We start from the raw sequence: 18,418 nt of genomic DNA, 5'->3' as shown, positions 1-18,418 counted from the left end.
TTATAAAACTTTTACATGTTTACAAGTCTGCCACTGAACAGCCCTCTGAGTTACTAAAAATTATACAGGATTTCATTTTTTGCAGAAACAAAATCTGCAGCAAATGCAATTCATTTCTTAAATCATGTCTCTGCTGAATTTTATAATTATAAATTATGTAAATGACTAAATAACGAATCAACATTTTACTTCGAACTATCTATCACAGACTCAGATACTCTTTAAAACAGAAAACATCCTTTGACAGTTACTTTATTTTAAACATTGACATTCAACAGCCTTGATATGTTCAAAATCCAGAGCAGCATTACCTTTGCTAGGCTTGTCCTCTGTAGTATTGGCCAGTAAAGGCGCTGTCAGAACATGCATACAATGTTTGTAGAAGAAACCCAAGAACTCTGTCTTTTCTGTTTTCTAAAGAATGGGAAAAAAATATGTATCCGTGTAACACATATCACCAATAATCTAAAAAACAAATGTAATTTCACTTTAAGGTGTTTACTTACATTGGCAGTGGCAAGCATATTTTCTGGATCAACTAAAGTACGAAGCAAACCCATTAGTAGCACTGCCCCTCCGAGTTCTGGATCTGTGTCACAAATCATATGTTCTATAATGAGGTTGATGAGTAATATATCCTAACAGGGCAGGAAAAAAAAAATGCAAAAATCAGTTCTAATGTTCCTCCCTTGCACCAAATCCAAATTATCTTCCAAAAGGGTTAGCGCCTGGTTAAAATGGTGCTGTATCAAAATTCTGCAAGATGTAAACAACTACCAAACAAAAAAATCCAAACTTAACAGAAACAATTTAACTTTACAGGCCACTGATGCATCCTGGTCAGTTGTTCAACATTAAGAAGGCAAGCACTGAAGAATCTGTCAAAGCAACTAAAAATGGTTCTGAAATTAACAATCTAATTTTGAATTCAGTCTGAACTTAAATGTCAAAAGGTAAGAAGTAGAGACAGGTAATTAACAGTCTCAAAACACAACTGATTTCTGGAAGTGTTTTCAGAGCACAGCTTTTATTTGCACATCCCTTCCTCTCCCCCTTTAGAATACCAAGAGTTTTACTTCTACAAACATACAACAGTACATTTTATAATGCTATTGAACTTGATGAGATTATTTTCACCTAAAAATAACCCCAACATGTATTAGCAAAAATCAAGAAATACACATAAAAGTAGAAAATAATATTTATATTTAGGAATCCCTACACTAAAATTGCTTGGTTACCACCGTCCCCCATGAAAGAAGACAGTCATCAGATCCAAGTAGCTGGAAAGACCAGCAATATTCCCTGTCCCAGCTGGCCCTTTCTTTCAGTACAGAAGTAGCAGCACCAGCAGCTTCCTGTTCTCTGGCATGTTTTTAACAGATAGAAGACATTAACTATCTCCTCTAGTGAAAAGGCAACACAACATTTTTTTCTCCACTGAATACCACTCTGAAATACCCTTCTTGCTACTAGTTGTGTGCTGCCCTTTGTATCTATCAGCTAGAGAGGATCTCTGGGAAATGTAAACCCCTGTTGAAATGTGATTTTGAACACTCAGGACCATCATTCCACTTGCAACAAGTGAGACAGTAAATGAAACACAGGTTTCTCACAAGTAAATTAAAAACACGTGTATGCTAAGATCAAGACTGAAATTTGTATTTTGCATTTTAAGGAGGCCATCATTCAAAACCATTCTGCACTGCTTGTGTGACAGCTAGGTTAACCAAAATGGTGGTTTATGGTAACGTGTTTTAAGGAACAAGAATATGTAAACAGGCAAGCATTCATCTCACCAAATAGAACTGTTAAAAACATGGCAGTTCAGTGTCCTGTAACCATCGTGACTATATTGCATATTTCTTCAGAACTAGTGTTCAGGTCCTTAACAGAGTTGTAAATATAAAATAATAATTTCAAAAACAATACACACATTTCTAGGGACCCTCTACTTACATCATCATTCTGCTGCGCTTCCTGCATGACGAACTCTCGTACCATGGATGGGTTGTATTCAACCAAATATGAGAATATATCAGTGGCTGCACTTCGTACTTGTGCATCATCCATCCCCTGGAGAAGTCAAATAAAATCATTTATGTTTCCTTTAAAGAAAAGGCTTAAATGCAATGAAAAACACAAAGCATACAGCTTTTAATTCCTACTTACAAGTCATACCTAACTATTACTAAAACTGTATTCTAAACCTGTATTGACTATAACCTCTTCTTTGTACATTTGACAACTGTTGGGAAAAATATGTTTTATGTTTTCCTTGCTCTTTGATCTATTTCCCTATTTTCTAACTTAATAGTACACCAAAGAGCATATAAAGATGTAAGGTGAGCAAGAAAACAAAAACATAAGAATGCCAGGGCACTTACCAATGTCATACTGCAACTGGCTTTAAAGTTTTACAAAAATATTTTAACCCAAGCTAAGACAAGAGAATGAAGCAAACACTTCAGAAAACCGCATGTCTGAAGTTTGGCATACTTGTTTTTTTTAAAACAACCTCTCTGGACATACATAAAATTGTTACCACAAATAAAATGGAACTGACTTACCAATATAACTTCTAGCGCTGGCAGTATGCCCATATTTGACAAGGTTTTGAAAAATGCATCTCTGTTTTGAGGTTGCAGTGTTTGAGAGAATGCACAAAACTCTTTCAGAAAGTTTACCTGAAAAACATGAATAATGCACTAGTTAGTAATTAAAAAAACAGATGCATGCCTCACTTTGTAGTAACTGTCCCTTTCATGTATGTTTTACATATTTCTTACCAATTCCTGTCTTTTCTCCTCATCTGTGGCTTCATCTGTTAGCTGTGCAAACAAGTCTGTCAGAAATTTTTCATCTTCCTACAAAGGCAAAACAATACCATTTGTTTATTTGACAGTACCAAAAAAGATCCAAGTATAACATAAAGTTCTTCTAAACCATGCTTCATGTAACTTGAGAGAATATACACTTGTGTACTGTAGTTAATCACACCAGTATCAACTTTCTAACTCAAATTTCAAACAAATTAGTATCAATCTTGGTTTTGTGCTTTTATGATGTTCAACACCACTCCAACCCCAACACTTCACTCTCAGTTACGACGTATCTTGTATTGCCTTTGGCTGTCCATTTTCTAATTTTACTGCCAATCTCATCAATTTGTTCATGACTTTTCTAACTAACTTCCCCCTTGTCGCATGCCTGTCCCCCAAACCACACTACAATACCCTTACTTCAACCGTTTACATGTATTTATAAATATGACCTCCCACTCGGCCCTACACATACATGTATGTTTGGAACCTTGAGATCTTTGCAGGAGACAAAGACACAACAAAGAGAGTTTCCTAACAGCAGGAAGGAGGCAAGATTCTTTCTCCCCAATGTTGTGAGACGGGTGAACTTCAGAAACCAAATCAAAGTGTTTCTATTATGTACAGCATCTACTGGGCATTCTGGGTGGCAGCAATCAAGAAATGTTCCATTATTTTTCATGCTGCTGTACCTTAGCAAAACTACAAACAGCAGACAACACATTACAAACGTGTATTTAGACCGAAAAAGCAGCAATATGTAGTTTCTCATAACCATCACAGTCCTAACAACTACATAATCATTAAAATGGAAATAAATCTTCCCCATCCTTTCCCCAATATTAGAGTTACAAGACAGCACTCACTTGAAAAAGCTGCTTGTACATCAGATAGGAACAGATTTTTTTCAAAAAGCTGCCAGTGTTATTTCTTGTGAAGTCAAGTGACACCACGTGCAATATCCCTCCACCCTAAAACCACGGCGCTAGAAAACCAAACTACCTCGCTTATGTTTACACAGCATAAAGCAGAATCATGACAGTACTTCAGATACATCCACATAAAGTTTCTGAAACTACAGATTATCTAGGTACCTCACCCAGGGTCACTCTGCAGCCCTGTTGAGAAAATGAGTACCAGTTCCAATAGCACACCACACTAATGCAGCTATAACACTGTCACAACCCAGTCCAGGATCTCTACATAGCACTGCATAACACAGATAAAACCAAAATAGGTTGGCATGAGTTACCACCCTACAAGGCATTTAACCACACTGCAAGGCAAACCCTGTATTTGGGATATGCCACCTGTTTCCTCTTGTTTGATGCTGTGCTGTGCTTCCAACCTGACCCAACAGTTTACTGATAATAAAGAAGAATAATTTCTGCACGCAATTTCAGGTGCTATTTCTGTGGCTGCTTCAAAATCAAAATGAGATAGGCCAGGCTTCATTTGAAGTTTACTGAAATTCACTCTGGAGGAACAAGTACTGAAAATGCAAAGTTTGACTTTCAGATTTCAACAGTCAAACATGTTCTGAACAACTATTAAGGTCTTAGATTTCAAGAAACATAACTTCAGCCGTGACGAAAGAATACAAGGATGTCTGGCTACCTGCCATCCAGCTGTAACATGGCTTGGTAAGATTTCTATTATAGTATCTAACTCATTAGACATTACAGGTAGCATGACAAACCCACAGTACACCTATCAACTTTTTTTTTTTTTACTGAAATTAAAAAAAAACCACAATAAGCATAAAAATATAAAAAATAAATGATTTTTTTGAAGAGCATGCAAGTTATTCTCCATGATTAGCAGTGTATTTAAGAACAGGCTAAGTAGTTTGCTTTCATTTGTCTTTTTGCGATTTTTAATCAAGATGTAAAACTAACCTCGTCTCTTATCAAATCTATTGAGAAGATGCATGCTTATCCAAACTGAAAAAGTGTAACCCCTACATTTCCAGTCTCACTGTGAAATGAACTTTTTACTTCCTTCATAATATTTGACAGCAACTGAAAGCCAATACCACAGAAATATCTTAGAATGATCATTAGGAAATAATAGTGGAAATTTCAGCATTTCAGTATGTCAGAGTCAAGATTAGTGTGCTTCTGCATAAAAAAGGGTACACAATACTACCCAAAGTTGGGGTTTTTGTTTTGTTTGTTTTTTTTTGTTTTAAGTGTGGAAGGAGAGGAGGAGACCCTGTGGTGCTGGTGACATGAGGAATCTCACTTGTGACCCACTGTGGAGCCTCAGAGACAGCGGTGGCCAGGGAAGCTGCACCTCCAGCACTAACAGCAGAGCCCGACAGGCAGGGCCTTGCTGGGCAGGACCCCAGCTGCTCTCTGACAGGTCATCAGGTTCCTGCCTGGTTCAGTATGCCACCTACAGGAGAGACCAACCCGCTCACCCCGTTACTGGGTTTACAAACATCTGGGACTTGTAGAGGGGACTTTCTAACACCATGGATTCTATTCAGAAGTTTAAAATCGGAAAAATTAAGATGAACCTGAGTGATTTGAAACATCCCATTCTTACATGGATAACATGCAGTAAATGGCAGTTATTCCAACAAAAAAAAACAACAAACCCAACCTGTTACTAACTTTGCAGTTAGGTCTCAGCCCTGAAATGTTTTAGGCGCTGTCTCATTCCAGGATGCTTAAGGAAAGGTAGACAGGTTGTTATTGATGGGAAAACTCCCAACACGCCTATATTATAGAAAACCGTGATTGCAGTGGACACTCTAAATACAAGATTCTCTCTCTCAGGGTGTAAAATTACTGACATGGGCAAAATATCTACAGATACATTCCTGGACAACACTACCAGAACCTACGGAAATGCAAAGTCTTAAAGCAGAGTTTGCATATATTAGAAGTCACAAAGCACCAACACCAAATGCTAAAATTCCACAAGCTTAAGTGTTTCCCATTTGGGGTGTTTTCCAACTTGAAAAAATCCCCCAAAATACAGCTGTGAAGTGAATATAGCATAAATGCATAATTCTTTGTAGTATCTGTCCCCTTCGTGCAGACAAGCACAAAAATCCATTTGGATGTTATCTTGGAAGCCGTGAAAGTCACAACTGCTTCTAAGAATATAAAACTGCAAACGACAGTTTATGAGGCAATTATAGAATAGGTATTTTCCCCATGCACAGAAATTAATTAAATGTGCAATACTTAAACTACGCATATGCCAAATACTAAGTGTATTCATTTATGCTTCTGCAAAATCCAAGTAGATGCTCCTTGGATTTAACGTATTTCAAAGTTCATGAAGATAAAATTAAGCCAGGCTATCTATGCACTCAATCATGTATGACTTTAAAAACAAGAAAACCCACAAAGTAGGATCACAAAAAAAGACACTATTTATGTGTGATTCAACTTTCAAAGCAGTCCTCCCCCTCCTACTAGTAGGCATTTAAAAAGGCATTCTTCAAAAGCAGGCCTTTCCTAAATATAATTAACTTGCACTTATCAGATCCTTCATGCCTGTGATTACAGATAAATGGCAGAAAATATGCCTTACTCAAAAAAACTTTCAAGAAGCTCTGTGACACCTGAGCTGGGAAACAGTACACTTTCCATGCTGTTTTCTACCTCCATATTCAATCTTAGGCAGAAACAATATTTCAGCTCAAGGAAGTTTCATAAAATGTTACCAGCAAACAGAATTACAGCTTCAAACATACATTCCTTCCTGCTGCCACAACAGAGGATTTTATAGTTTAAAAAATGTTTCAGTCTCCTTTATCTCAGACTACCTTCCCACACATGCCTTCATTTGCTATCAATACGCTATTTACACTTGAAACAGCATGCTGAAACAGCAATAGGATCCATTTATCACGTTTGGAGTTTCTGTAGACAGTGACAATAATTTTGTAAAATATAGAAGTTAATCTCAGAAATCATTAGCATGCACCACTTGCAAACTTCTTTCACTGTCATTTTCCCCAGAAAGTGGCATCCTTTTACACCCTACTTGCAAGGTAAATTTTGCTGGGAGTGGATCTCCAGAGTTACTCCTGAGCCAACTACAAAACAGCAGACTGGTAGAAGACATTCCAGTCCTAATACATTTGTGTAAAGCTACCCACGTGCACTGACACAATTCTTTCTCTAAAACAACTACAGATAATTACACTTGCATCCACGGAGTTCTGTAAAGAATTAGTAACTACCTGTAAAACCACTTTCAAAATTATAATCAGCCTGTTGTTATATATAAATCCAGCAAAATATACCTAAATGTATATATCTAAGTGTACTTTAATGCCTACAATTTTTTAGCTATTAGCTATTAAAAAGGGATATAGGGACTAACAGCAAAATGTATTTAAAAATGCTAATTTACCAGTGCAGTAATGCCATGTGATCACTGCTTTCGTAGGCACATGAATTATTTTAACATATGTCCAATGTTCCCATTGTACTCTTCACTTTCCTCAAAACAAAAGACTCTGAATATAAGTCTAAAAGCACATGCCCCAAAGTAATCCTAACAATATTCTGTATTGTGGATAAGTAAAACACTGCAGGACCTTGCTAGCAAAAAGAGCACGCCAATGAGAAAGGGGGAATAGAACAGAAGGAAACAGTGTTTGCTCACTCTATGGCGCAGTTTTGCAAGTTTTTTTTTTTGTTTTTTTTTTTTTTAAGAACTAGTTAATAATACAAAGGGAAAGAACTGGTGGCCTCCAGTGTGAACATTACTGTATATTTTTTTTAATTGCAAAAGAGCGTCATATAAAGTAAGAAACACCACTTACCTGTCCCACCCCCACTCTCAAAACTTGGCGAACTCCATGTTTCAGAGAGGTTTCTTGGTGGCTATGACATCTCAAGACTAGAACAGGCTGGACGCCAAGCAGTAAGAGCATATTAGGAGGGGCTGAAATTGGAAAAAAATGTTATATACCTCTTTCGTATCTCATGTACAGCGAATCACAAAACCTGTAATTGCAGAGGTTTCCAGAGCAGTTAATTCTATAGACTGGAAATACCGGACTTACTATCCATCATGAACAACGGTTATCTAGTTTAGTGAGATCTCCACATAGTTACTTAAAATTACAGATCTTAGACAATTAAATCACAAATAAACTAACCTCAGTTTCTTATAACAGCCCATCAGTGTAAACATTTACATAAAGATTGTGGGAAAAGCTAACCTTCGTAAAGGAGAGAGGAACACAGTTCATAACCCTAAATGCCAAAGGCACTCCTTTCCCTATTTTTATTGTTTTACCAGAGAACAGCCAGAAGTTATTTACCTACCAAAGGAAGCAAAATCATGGAAGCAGGTATCCTCCATGACTGCAGATGTATTTTTTTTTCCCAAGATGTCCAAAATCCCTAAAAAAGCCACAATTCTTAAGAATCTGCATGTTCTTATTTACAGAATTCACTAGTTATCTGAAAAATTGACCTTACATGTCCTATGTTGACACCAAACACCTTAAATAAGACACAGTGGTAATTTTGAGGAAAGTCACCTGGCCTGTCAAAAAGCATAAGGCAGAACCTGCACAGAGGCTTGTACAAATTTCTAGTCGCTTCTCTGTAACTAAGGTATGGCTCAGTTCATTTGAAACGAGGGAAGTGCAGTGTGCCATTTTAGTTAATATACAGCCTGACATGAGAAGGGCTCTGTAGAGCTTCTCTGTTTTGTCCTGGTGGAAGTTACAGTTTTTCTTGTCCTTTCCTTAACAGTCAGTAAGAGAGAAAAGAACAGAATATAAAACAGGTCAGTTGCACACACAATAGCTGCAGTATGTCACAGGGTATCAGGTGCTCACGGACTTTACTTTTAACCCGAGAGGTAAAATTTCCTAAAGAGATCACTCTCCTCTCAGTGGTCCAGGAGAGACAACCTAAGGTCAACAGCTGAAGCATTAACCTGCACTACACATCAACTAAGAACTTGAGACTCATCCATGGGTCTCAACAAACTACCAGGAAGCATCCCAGAAACTCCTCAACAATGATTTATAAAACACCAGCTTCTTAAGTACACATGTAAGGTTAGTGAGCGTTGGGATTTCACAAGATCTAAAACAATGAATGCCAGAAACTCCAGAGACAAGTTTAAATCTTTCATGAAATAACACCCCCCCACCACTGAAATACTATGATAGAACCAATAAAAAAATGTCAGGTAAGTAGGCTTAAACCTTGGTTTAGAGCTACACTGTCAGAACTAGAAAAATCAATCTATCAACTGATCAATCAAGCCATTTAATCTCTTTGAAATGCAATGGGTGTATAATTTGTGATAGCCTCTTTTAATTCCCCCAAAAGCAAGAACTGATCATGAATATGATATAATTTCCAACAGTCTTATTTATAAACTCAGGGAGTAACCACTCAATGCTATACAGCTGTACTGTGAAAGGTCTAGGACATGTAATGTAACACGGAATATGTGCTCCTCCTCCTGTGTTACCACTTGTGGCTGCTCAGAACTCTAGAAAGCACCTGAACAATTTGAAGGATTTATTTAACTTTGAAAGTCATGCACTGCTAACTATTCTGGCCCCACCACACACATAGTACACTTTATTCTCAACCACAGACAACAGCAACAGAAGTGAAGATAATGCTCAGAAACCCGCGGTCACACAACAAATCGAAATCAGACCTGAGCCTCTGTTTCAACTGTAAACTGCAACTAAAATGTTTTTCAACTGCACCAATCCTTGATATTCTAACCCAAGCTTTCCTTACATCTATGAACGTAACATAGGACGCAAGAGAAAGAAAAAGAGGAAACTAATCAGCTACTCAATCAAGTTACCCAAGTCACCCTTAATGATTTTGCAGCATCAGGTCCCCTTTTTTCCTTGCCCAGCTTCCTTTTCAAGAGCTTCTCAGAATCAGCCACTAACACCAACACTCCTGAATAATTCTTCCATTCCTCCTCTTCAAGCTAAAATATATGATCCTCAGGACTTTACTTTTAGCAACCCTTGCAAAGAGGTCTAGATATTTTAGAGACACAGGTCATACTGGATACTTAAGCTGAGATCCCTTAACTGAATTATTCAGCACTCGCAACATCAGACTTGTAAGCTTTCTCAAAATGGCCACTCCAAAATGCTTAAGGCCTTCTGACTGTTTCAGGTTCACATTTGGGACTTTATTTATCAAGGACACACATACAGACATGAAGAGTTTGGTTCAGCTGGGTGCAAACTGGTGTCTAGTACTAACAAAGAGGCCCCTGATGTTCTACCAGCCTTCCACCAGCTGCTGCAGGAAGTAATGGTCTGCCCACAAGGCACATGCCTCAGCTGCTAGGCCTGGGCGACATCATGCACATCTGGATGCTTATCAAATACTCCCATGTGTGGATATAAAAGATTAAAGCTCCAATAGAGCGGATTAAATAATACCGGTATTCTGATCAAATGAGTGTGGTGAATGGAAGGTTGGGAGGTTTTGCTATGAGCTTGTAAAAAGAATTTTCACTCTCCTTTGCTGTATATTCCATAAAATTGAACAGGATGTATGCTGAGATTCAACTTTAGATAAATATGATTAAGGTCATCAGTAGCATCTAGCACTTTGCACATTTCTCCAGTTAAGACAGCCCTTACAAAGACAGTGGCTATGAATTTACGAAATGTTAGAAGAATTAAGATAGCGACAATTAACAAACTACAATGTATGTGCTGTAACACTTTGCTGAGCTTGCTGAAAGTGTTAGGAAGGTCCTATTACAGACATTCCACCTATTTCTGAGGAGTTTGGGAAGTTCATGGGTTGGTGCAGAATATTTAAGACATGTAAGCAAGGTATCTATAATCATCATATAATCTCTTTACATTTGCATTAAGACAAACATCACAAAAACCTGGCAATTATAAGCAGTATTATTTAGGGACTTAAAAGACAAACTAAGAAAACATTCAAGCACCTAAAGCAATGTTATGCTCTGAACCTGTTCTTTCCAAACAACCGATTTAATTTACTTCCAAATCAGAAACAGTTTTATCCTGGTATGAGACTGTATTTGGGAAATCTGGGTGAAGTAATTTTGTATTTTTTTTCTTGTCATGGTAGCATGACAAAAATTATCCTTAACTGCAGCATGTGGAAAGTCCCAAAATACAGAAAAAACCCACTAACCCCTACAAAAAATCAAACCTGCAAGATGCAAACAGTACTATTCATTCCAAACCACCTCATTCAGGATTCCACATATGTTTTGCTCCATTTAGATCAGTTACAGAGAATCTAGTCCAGTATCTGAAATTTAAGAACATATACTTAACAGCTCAGTACTTGAATCCATGCCTTTTATGTCATACTTCAAAATTACTTTTGGAATCACAGAAATGAAGGTTCCACTGAAGCATCTCAATCTTTCCAAGAAAAATTATCCAACTTTCTCTGCACAAGCACAAATAAAGAGACTGTGAAATTCTGAAACTTACCTGTAACATACCAACTATTTCCACTTTATTAAAAAAGATGAAAGAATGAAGTGTTGATAGCATATTCTCCTCAAAAACTGAGGGAGTGGGTAGGACCATATCTTGAATATACTGTACTCTGTATGTCTGATGTATTTTTTGCTTCAGCTCTGGATCAGATATAGGTATCACCTCTTTAAATTTTGCTGTTTTAGTCAGAAATTCCCTGTGTTTCCGTGACTGTGATAAAGATGGATCATATTCTAGGCATCCAATTACGTCCATTATACATTCCTCAGAAAACATGACTTCAAATAGTGCAGTTCTGTTCAAAAGGAAAATTCCCTTGATAATTTCATATAAGTGGTGTAGTCCTTCAATGTTCTCCAAGTCTTCGCACACATGAAAGATTTCTAAGAGCTTCTTAATATAGCCCTCATTTTCCAGTGCTAGTGCGAGTTTTTCACGACGTAATGGTGAAGGCAGTGAAGATGCCACAAGTTCTGCAATTTCTTCTAGCCGGCTTAATTCACAGGATGGCAATTCTAGACCTGGTGATGACATGTCATCAAAACGCTCTTCCTCAGATTCATCGACAAGGTCCTGAGTAATATCGACAGAAGGGTCTTTCCCTTGAACCTACAAAATAAGATGCACTCAAAAAAGTGGGAGTTTAATATTTACTGCTACCTGAACGCTTTTATAAAAATACCATTTCAAACACGACACACTTGGTATGGCCAAAACAGAAGTGCAAACGTAAGTCTGACACTGAGTACAACTGGTTTGGAAAGTAAGAGATAATGAAAAGATTTCTGCAAACAGAAGGCTTAACAAAATTATTTCTACATGAGATAATTATTTATTTTCTACAAAAAGGAGAGAGAATAAAGAGAAAAGCTGTATTTCCCGAGTATTCCAAATAAAAAAAGGAAATTCATAATTACTAGTATGGACAACTTCCTAACATGCTACTGCCCCTCTACTCTTCTCTTGTGAGATCCCACTTGGAGTACTGTTTGCAGATCTGGTGCCCTCAACATAAGAAGGACATGGAACTGTTGAGACAAGTCCAGAGGAGGGCCACGAGAATGATAAAGGAGCTGGAGCACCTCCTGTATGATGACAGGCTGAGGAAGTCAGGGCTGTTCAGCCTGGAGAAGCTGCACGGAGACCTCGTAACAACAGCCTTCCAGTATCTGAGGGGGCCTACAAGAATGCTGGAGAGAGACCCTTCTTCAGGGACTGTAGCAAGCTGACAAGGGGTAATGGGTTCAAACTTGAACAGGGGAAGTTCAGGTTAGATATAAGGAAGAAGTTCTCTACTACGAGGGTGGTGAGGCACTGGAATGGGTTGCCCAGTGAAGTTGTGAATGCTCCATCCCTGGCGGTGTTCAAGGCCAGGTTGGACAGAGCCTTGGGTGACATGGTTTAGTGTGAGGTGTCCCTGCCCATGGCAGGGGGGTTGGAACTAGAGGGGCGTTGGTCCTTTCCAACCCTAACTCTTCTATGATTCCAACTGAGGAAGGTTAAAAGCTTTAAAGTACACGAGACACAATACAATAGCGTGGCCTCAAAACAGGATGTAAAGACACTGGTTTCTTACAAAAATGCTAGATCTTTACATGAGGCTGAGGAAGCTAGGGCTTCTTATCTGCGTGTTTCCCAAGAACACAGTTTCCCCCAATTTGTTTCTTTCCCCAACTTTCAGTCTTTTGATGGTTAAGGTTCCTGGAAATGTTTCTGTACTTATTTACATAAGTAGTACTTATTTCCTGATTTAATTTTAAATTCTAAAAAAATGAATGATCTATACACATGCAATTGTAAAATCAGATTTCTTCTGCTTTTTTTCTGAAATCAGTGAGAACAAGTCCAAAAGACAGTGGAGCAAGCTCAACGTTTGTTAAGAACAGAAGAGTCCATAAAGAGAGAATTAGACAAATTTTGAGAAATGCCACCTAATGTATTATAGAATTTAAGAGAAGTTGTAATGCTTGGAATGGAAGAAAAAAAACCTAAACAAGAACTGACAAAATTAATTGAGTACATTGACTAAAATCTTCCAGGTATTGGCCAACAGTCAATACCTAACCAAATGTTACCCAGAAACAAGACTGATTCAGTGACTATATTGTCAGGTGGTCATAGTGATAAACCACAATGAGTTAATTAGTGCATTTTAAAATATATATATGCTATATATAAGTAGGTTCATTTCTTTAAACTGCAAGAACTATAGCTTTGAGGGGATAATGAAGGGGTAGAGCTATCTCTTACTTCAGAGGAACTATCAGATCAATCTTCCATACCCTGATAGTCAACAGAAGCATACTGTCATACTTACATGGAAAAGTTCTATTGAGAAACTCAATATTGCCCTCACCTGAAACAGCAGAATGAGATAAGAGGAAAAGAACGAGAAATGTAGATACAGAAATGTGAAGAAGATATGGTTAAGTCTATGAGAAATATGTTATAAAATTCACTAATAGCTCACATACAGTCTTCTGTCTACAGCAAAACTGTGGACAGGTAACCTTTTCCTTTTGGCCATCCTGGGAAAACTTAACTACAAAATTAATTGTTATGAAACTTTTTAAGCACTCATTTTTGAGCTAAAGTTTCTTGGGCAGTAATAGAGCTAAAAAGACCTGAAAATACTGTAAAAAAACCACTGCAAACATACTTTAAGTTCGTAACAAATTTCTGGAGGAAGAAGAAAGTTTTCAAACTCAACAAATGTAGAATTTGGGGGAGGTGGCTACAATGATAGTTTGTACTTTCTATCCACTGTGTTCAGATTCATCTCTCAGAACAGTCTAAAAATTCTGAACACAAACATTAAGATGATTTAGGTTGTCTCAATCTTAGACTTATCAAACTTACCTGACATATTTTTTCCCATATTTCATCACATCCTGCTTTTTCTTGAAAGCTAAGTGCCAAATCATAATTTTCAGCTTCAGACCACACAATCAAGGTATCCTTTAAAGAGAGGAAAAGTATTTTAAGACAATGTTACTTCAGATTTTGCAAATCTGAAGAGTGTTTAAAGTGTAAAAATTTAAAATAAAAACAGTTTAACATCTATTATAACAGGAGAGTAATACACTACAAATGCAATCTCATACTTTGCAAGACTTATAAGTTCTGAGATTCTTAGAATTACAAACATTTTTGCATAAATTAAGGAAGTTCCAGAAACATACTGAAAGGTTTAGTTAATTCAAATTACCATAATACTGTAAATCTCAAAAAGGTTGATCTAGAATAAGTACTTCTACCTCAATGAATCCTCTGATAAATCATGGTAAAAAAAAATCAAATGGCTTTGGTTTTGATTTGCTTGGGTTTTTTTTAATTTTTTTCAACCGGACCACATAAAACTGCGTATCTTTCATAGGAACTAAATTATGATCCTTTTTTTTCTTCTCATTCTTATAAGCCCCAGAAGTCACTGTGCAGAAACACAGAACAGCTGCTTAAAAAGCAGCCCCAAGATGCCTACAAACTGTAAATGAGAACAGCAACTTGAATATGCACACAGCTAACTGCCTAAGAGTATGCATACGTATTACACTGAACCACACGCACCATTTTTACACATTCCAAATTCTGAAAGGATGTTTTGCCCTAGATTTCTACAAGTTAGTTGAAACCACGCTTAGCTATGTTTACTACCCAGACAGTTAAGCTCTCATCTACTTACTAGAACAGTTCAAGAGTTTATCAGAGCCCTCATACTGCATGCAAAAACAATACATGGAAGCAGAAGCTGATGCTGCAAACAGTGATATCGCACACTGATAAGGTATTCGATGGAGTAGTTTACAGTCTGCTAAACAACTGTTAGAATAAAAAATAAACACGAAAAGAGAATATAATCTGCATTATTTACACAGCAAATCAATTTTAGTTTGTCTTTTGTCTTCTTATAACAGCTAGCTGAAATACAGCCACATCAAACATATATATGCAACTGCATTATTTTAATGCTAAAGCATGCATTTACTCACTAGCACAAGACACGATAATTTTTCCACTTATATTTCAATGAGAACTATAACTTACAGTATTTTTGCATCATTACGTATAAATTCTGCATAAAGTGATTATTCCTAAAGGAATTACTTTTAAATATTTGCAAAAGCACTAAAAGCTGCCAGACACAGATATAGTTTAAGACAGTTTATTAATTAGGCTTAATTTATTTCAAATATTAAAATGAACACTGAGGATAAAGAGAAATCTTACACTGAGATTCTGATATACACTTACTAGAAAACTCCTTTAACTATAGTCTAAAGAGCACAATAAGGTAGCTCCATTAGGATTCACTCAAGCAATACAATATAATCAATTTGCCATTACCAGAGCAGCTATACTGCTTCAGAGGCACAAATGGCTTTACCTTGCAAATGGCAAATAGTTTACCTTTTCCTTTTCCAAAGGGTTGAGGAAGAGGTGGTACACAGAAGAAAGGGATTTAGGAAGACCACCTCCAAAATACAAAAGGAAGAAGAAAGTCACAATTAATACTTTATTCTCTACAAGACAGGTCATGGTGCAAATACTCTGGTAATAACAGATTGACAGCACCTAGTACTGCTGACTCCTACAGAGCCAGAAAAATAACAGGCTACAAAAATGTAGAAAAGGAAGGTCCTAAAGAAAATTCTGGGTTTTTTTTTTTGGGTTGGGGTTTTTTTTTTTAGCCATCTTTTAAACACAGGATGTCCCTTACTGCAGTATTCATTGGGACTACCAGGTTCAAACTGTAATACATTAATCTCTGCAATTAGTGCTCATGCTGTAGAAATTTTAAGGCCGCTGCCTCATCAGCTTCCCACTGAGTAGCACTTACTTAATTTTTAAAAAAACAAACCTTGACACTAAAGCTTAAGTAGACCCTAGCAGAACTTGCAATGCTCCTATCTAATTATAACACCATTTAAGTAAAAGTGGTTAAATTTCTAAGCAAGCCATTTCCAAAAGAAGATAAACATGTAATTTTTTTCTTTATAAAAACATGACTAACAAATAGAGAAATTACTAAAAGAATAAAAATAAGCACAGTGTTAATAATATTAACTGTGGTAAACTGAATAAACAAAAGCTCTAAGTCTCTGAATAAAATCCAGCACAGGACCAAGACAGGTGAGTTGGTTAGTCTGTCTTTTTCTTCCAGGGACAGAAGAAATAGAGGGAGAAAGACAGGCAGAAAAAAATGAAAGAAGACACAAAGGTAAAGCTGCTTTGAAAACTATAGTCACAGATATACAGATGTGCATTTGGCTATAGTATAGCAACTGTTCTTATAGCTACTATATCAGCTACTATCATATATGGGAATTCAGACTATTTTTTTCACCTCTACACATTCTGATTTTTCACTTTTTCCTTGTTTGGAAAGCAAACCAAAATCTGCTGAAATAAACTGAGCAACAAAACAGTAACACTCAAGTTACATATATTAGCATCAGAAAAGTATTTTCCAATTGCCAACATTAAAAATTTCTAATGAATAGTTATATGTTGTCTTATCATACAAGGATTTCATATCATAGATTCTTATCAGTGCCTCAACTGAAATCTATCAATTGCTGCTCTCTGGATCTTTAGGAGTATTTGTACATTCTTCCTTGCCTCAAAAAGCTTTTAAAGAGAACGCAAAGTGAGAAAAAACACTTCACTCTGATGCACAATATACAGTTCAAAGTTTAAATTCATTGTTAAATGCACACAGTTATTAATGCAATTTTATTTCCTTAACCATACAAAGCTTTTAATCATCAAAAAGAAGAGCATGACAAGAAATAATATGTAGTGAGAAGTGACTAAAGGGAATTCTAGATGCAGTTAAAAAAATAATAAAAATCTAGTTTCTGCTGCTTTTATTTAAAGGAATCTTTCTATGTGTTTGATCTGAAATCTCCTCAGTGTAATGTGAATCCACTATCTACTCTGGATCTCTCAGCTATGGAATAAGACTATCTGTTGCTTCCAAATGCCAAACATTACTTCTTGCAACTCCAAAAAGCAACCACAATTTCTCAAGACTGCCTCTCCCATTCAGAGAGAAAACAGCAGTGTGAATACAAATGCTTAGGAGAAGGAGCGATTGGTTAGAGAGGTAAGGAGATGAGTCTTGCAAATTACCCTTCTGAGCATAAAATCTTCAATCTTGTATGATTCATAAAAGCAGTTCTGGCTCAGTTTGATCAAAAACATATCCTTTTTTTCATTATATACAAAATGTTAGTCTCTAGACAAGGAACTGGATGAAATGACTAACACAAACATCTGAAACCTGTTCTTGTCTAGCCTGGCATTAAAACAATTAAAATGTGAAATTGCAGTATTAAACCATAGCTATATTGTGTGAACTATGCCATAAACATGGACACGTTTTATCATTGAAGGCTTTCACACCAAGTGCTTTGCCAGAATCCTCGGATTCTAGCTCTTAACATTCTTAAAGATGCACTTGAGTTCTTGGCAAGATTTTTTTTAAATAGGCTGATAATCAGGAAACTATTTATATAGAGTTCTCAACCTTACTCTGTTTGAAAATCACTTGCTGCTTCACAAAACAAATATTTTGACAATAGTGCCAGTTGAATGGATCATCACTATCTTAGCCTATACAAAATTTGCTGTCTCCTTAAGACCATTTATATAAATTCGTGTTCTTCCACATTGTTGTTCATTATGACTGCTCATATATAACCAAGCCAAATTTTGCATTAGTTTTGCATTAATTTTAAGCCAAAATTCTTATCACGGCCTCTTGTTAGAAGACCTATGTATATAACATTCCCATAAAGAGGCATATAGCCTTTCTACCAAAGAGGTTGCACTCTTATGCTTATAAAGATACAGCCTGAGGCAAAACTTCTTCAGAATACAGTTGGGGATTCCTCTGCTGCTTGTCTCATCGTTTGCTGTATCACACCCACACGGAGCAAGCTTTGGTGGTTAGTTAGAGGTTTGCAGGGAACACTACTGTGTCCTACAGTTTTATTTAAGACTTCATTTCCACAAAGCTGAACTTCAAAAACACTACTGTAATAGTTTGAGCCAGAACACAGTGCAACTGTATTTAAATGGGTGAGGCTTAGTATCTACCATGTGATTCCCCTCACATTTTTTT

The 18,418-nt window shown here is 36.7% G+C and overlaps 1 protein-coding gene across 6 annotated transcripts in view; it reads right to left on the bottom strand.

The window, feature by feature from the left end:
• Window positions 1-18,418, bottom strand: part of PPP4R3A (protein phosphatase 4 regulatory subunit 3A) — a 42,496-nt gene that overhangs the window by 10,571 nt on the left and 13,507 nt on the right. For 3 of the 6 annotated variants that reach the window (XM_062638305.1, XM_062638297.1, XM_062638310.1), the window contains 7 exons: window positions 14,152-14,250; window positions 11,284-11,901; window positions 2,790-2,867; window positions 2,571-2,687; window positions 1,960-2,076; window positions 507-638; window positions 312-414 (listed from right to left, as the gene is read on the bottom strand). In XM_062638305.1, coding sequence (XP_062494289.1) covers window positions 312-414; window positions 507-638; window positions 1,960-2,076; window positions 2,571-2,687; window positions 2,790-2,867; window positions 11,284-11,901; window positions 14,152-14,250 — 1,264 coding nt within the window. Of the gene's footprint in view, window positions 1-311; window positions 415-506; window positions 639-1,959; window positions 2,077-2,570; window positions 2,688-2,789; window positions 2,868-7,614; window positions 7,737-11,283; window positions 11,902-14,151; window positions 14,251-14,974; window positions 15,112-15,699; window positions 15,765-18,418 lie in introns of those variants that run through there. The other 3 variants (XM_062638320.1, XM_062638329.1, XM_062638335.1) reach the window with 3 other exon arrangements.

This window comes from Pezoporus occidentalis, unplaced genomic scaffold, assembly GCF_034315485.1.
Source record: "Pezoporus occidentalis ecotype Australia unplaced genomic scaffold, CSIRO_AGI_Poc_V1 ctg115, whole genome shotgun sequence".
In the NCBI taxonomy this organism is placed as follows: Eukaryota; Metazoa; Chordata; class Aves; order Psittaciformes; family Psittacidae; genus Pezoporus; species Pezoporus occidentalis.
The sequence above is the reverse complement of the archived record's forward strand: the minus strand, read 5'-3'. Positions and strand labels throughout refer to the sequence as shown.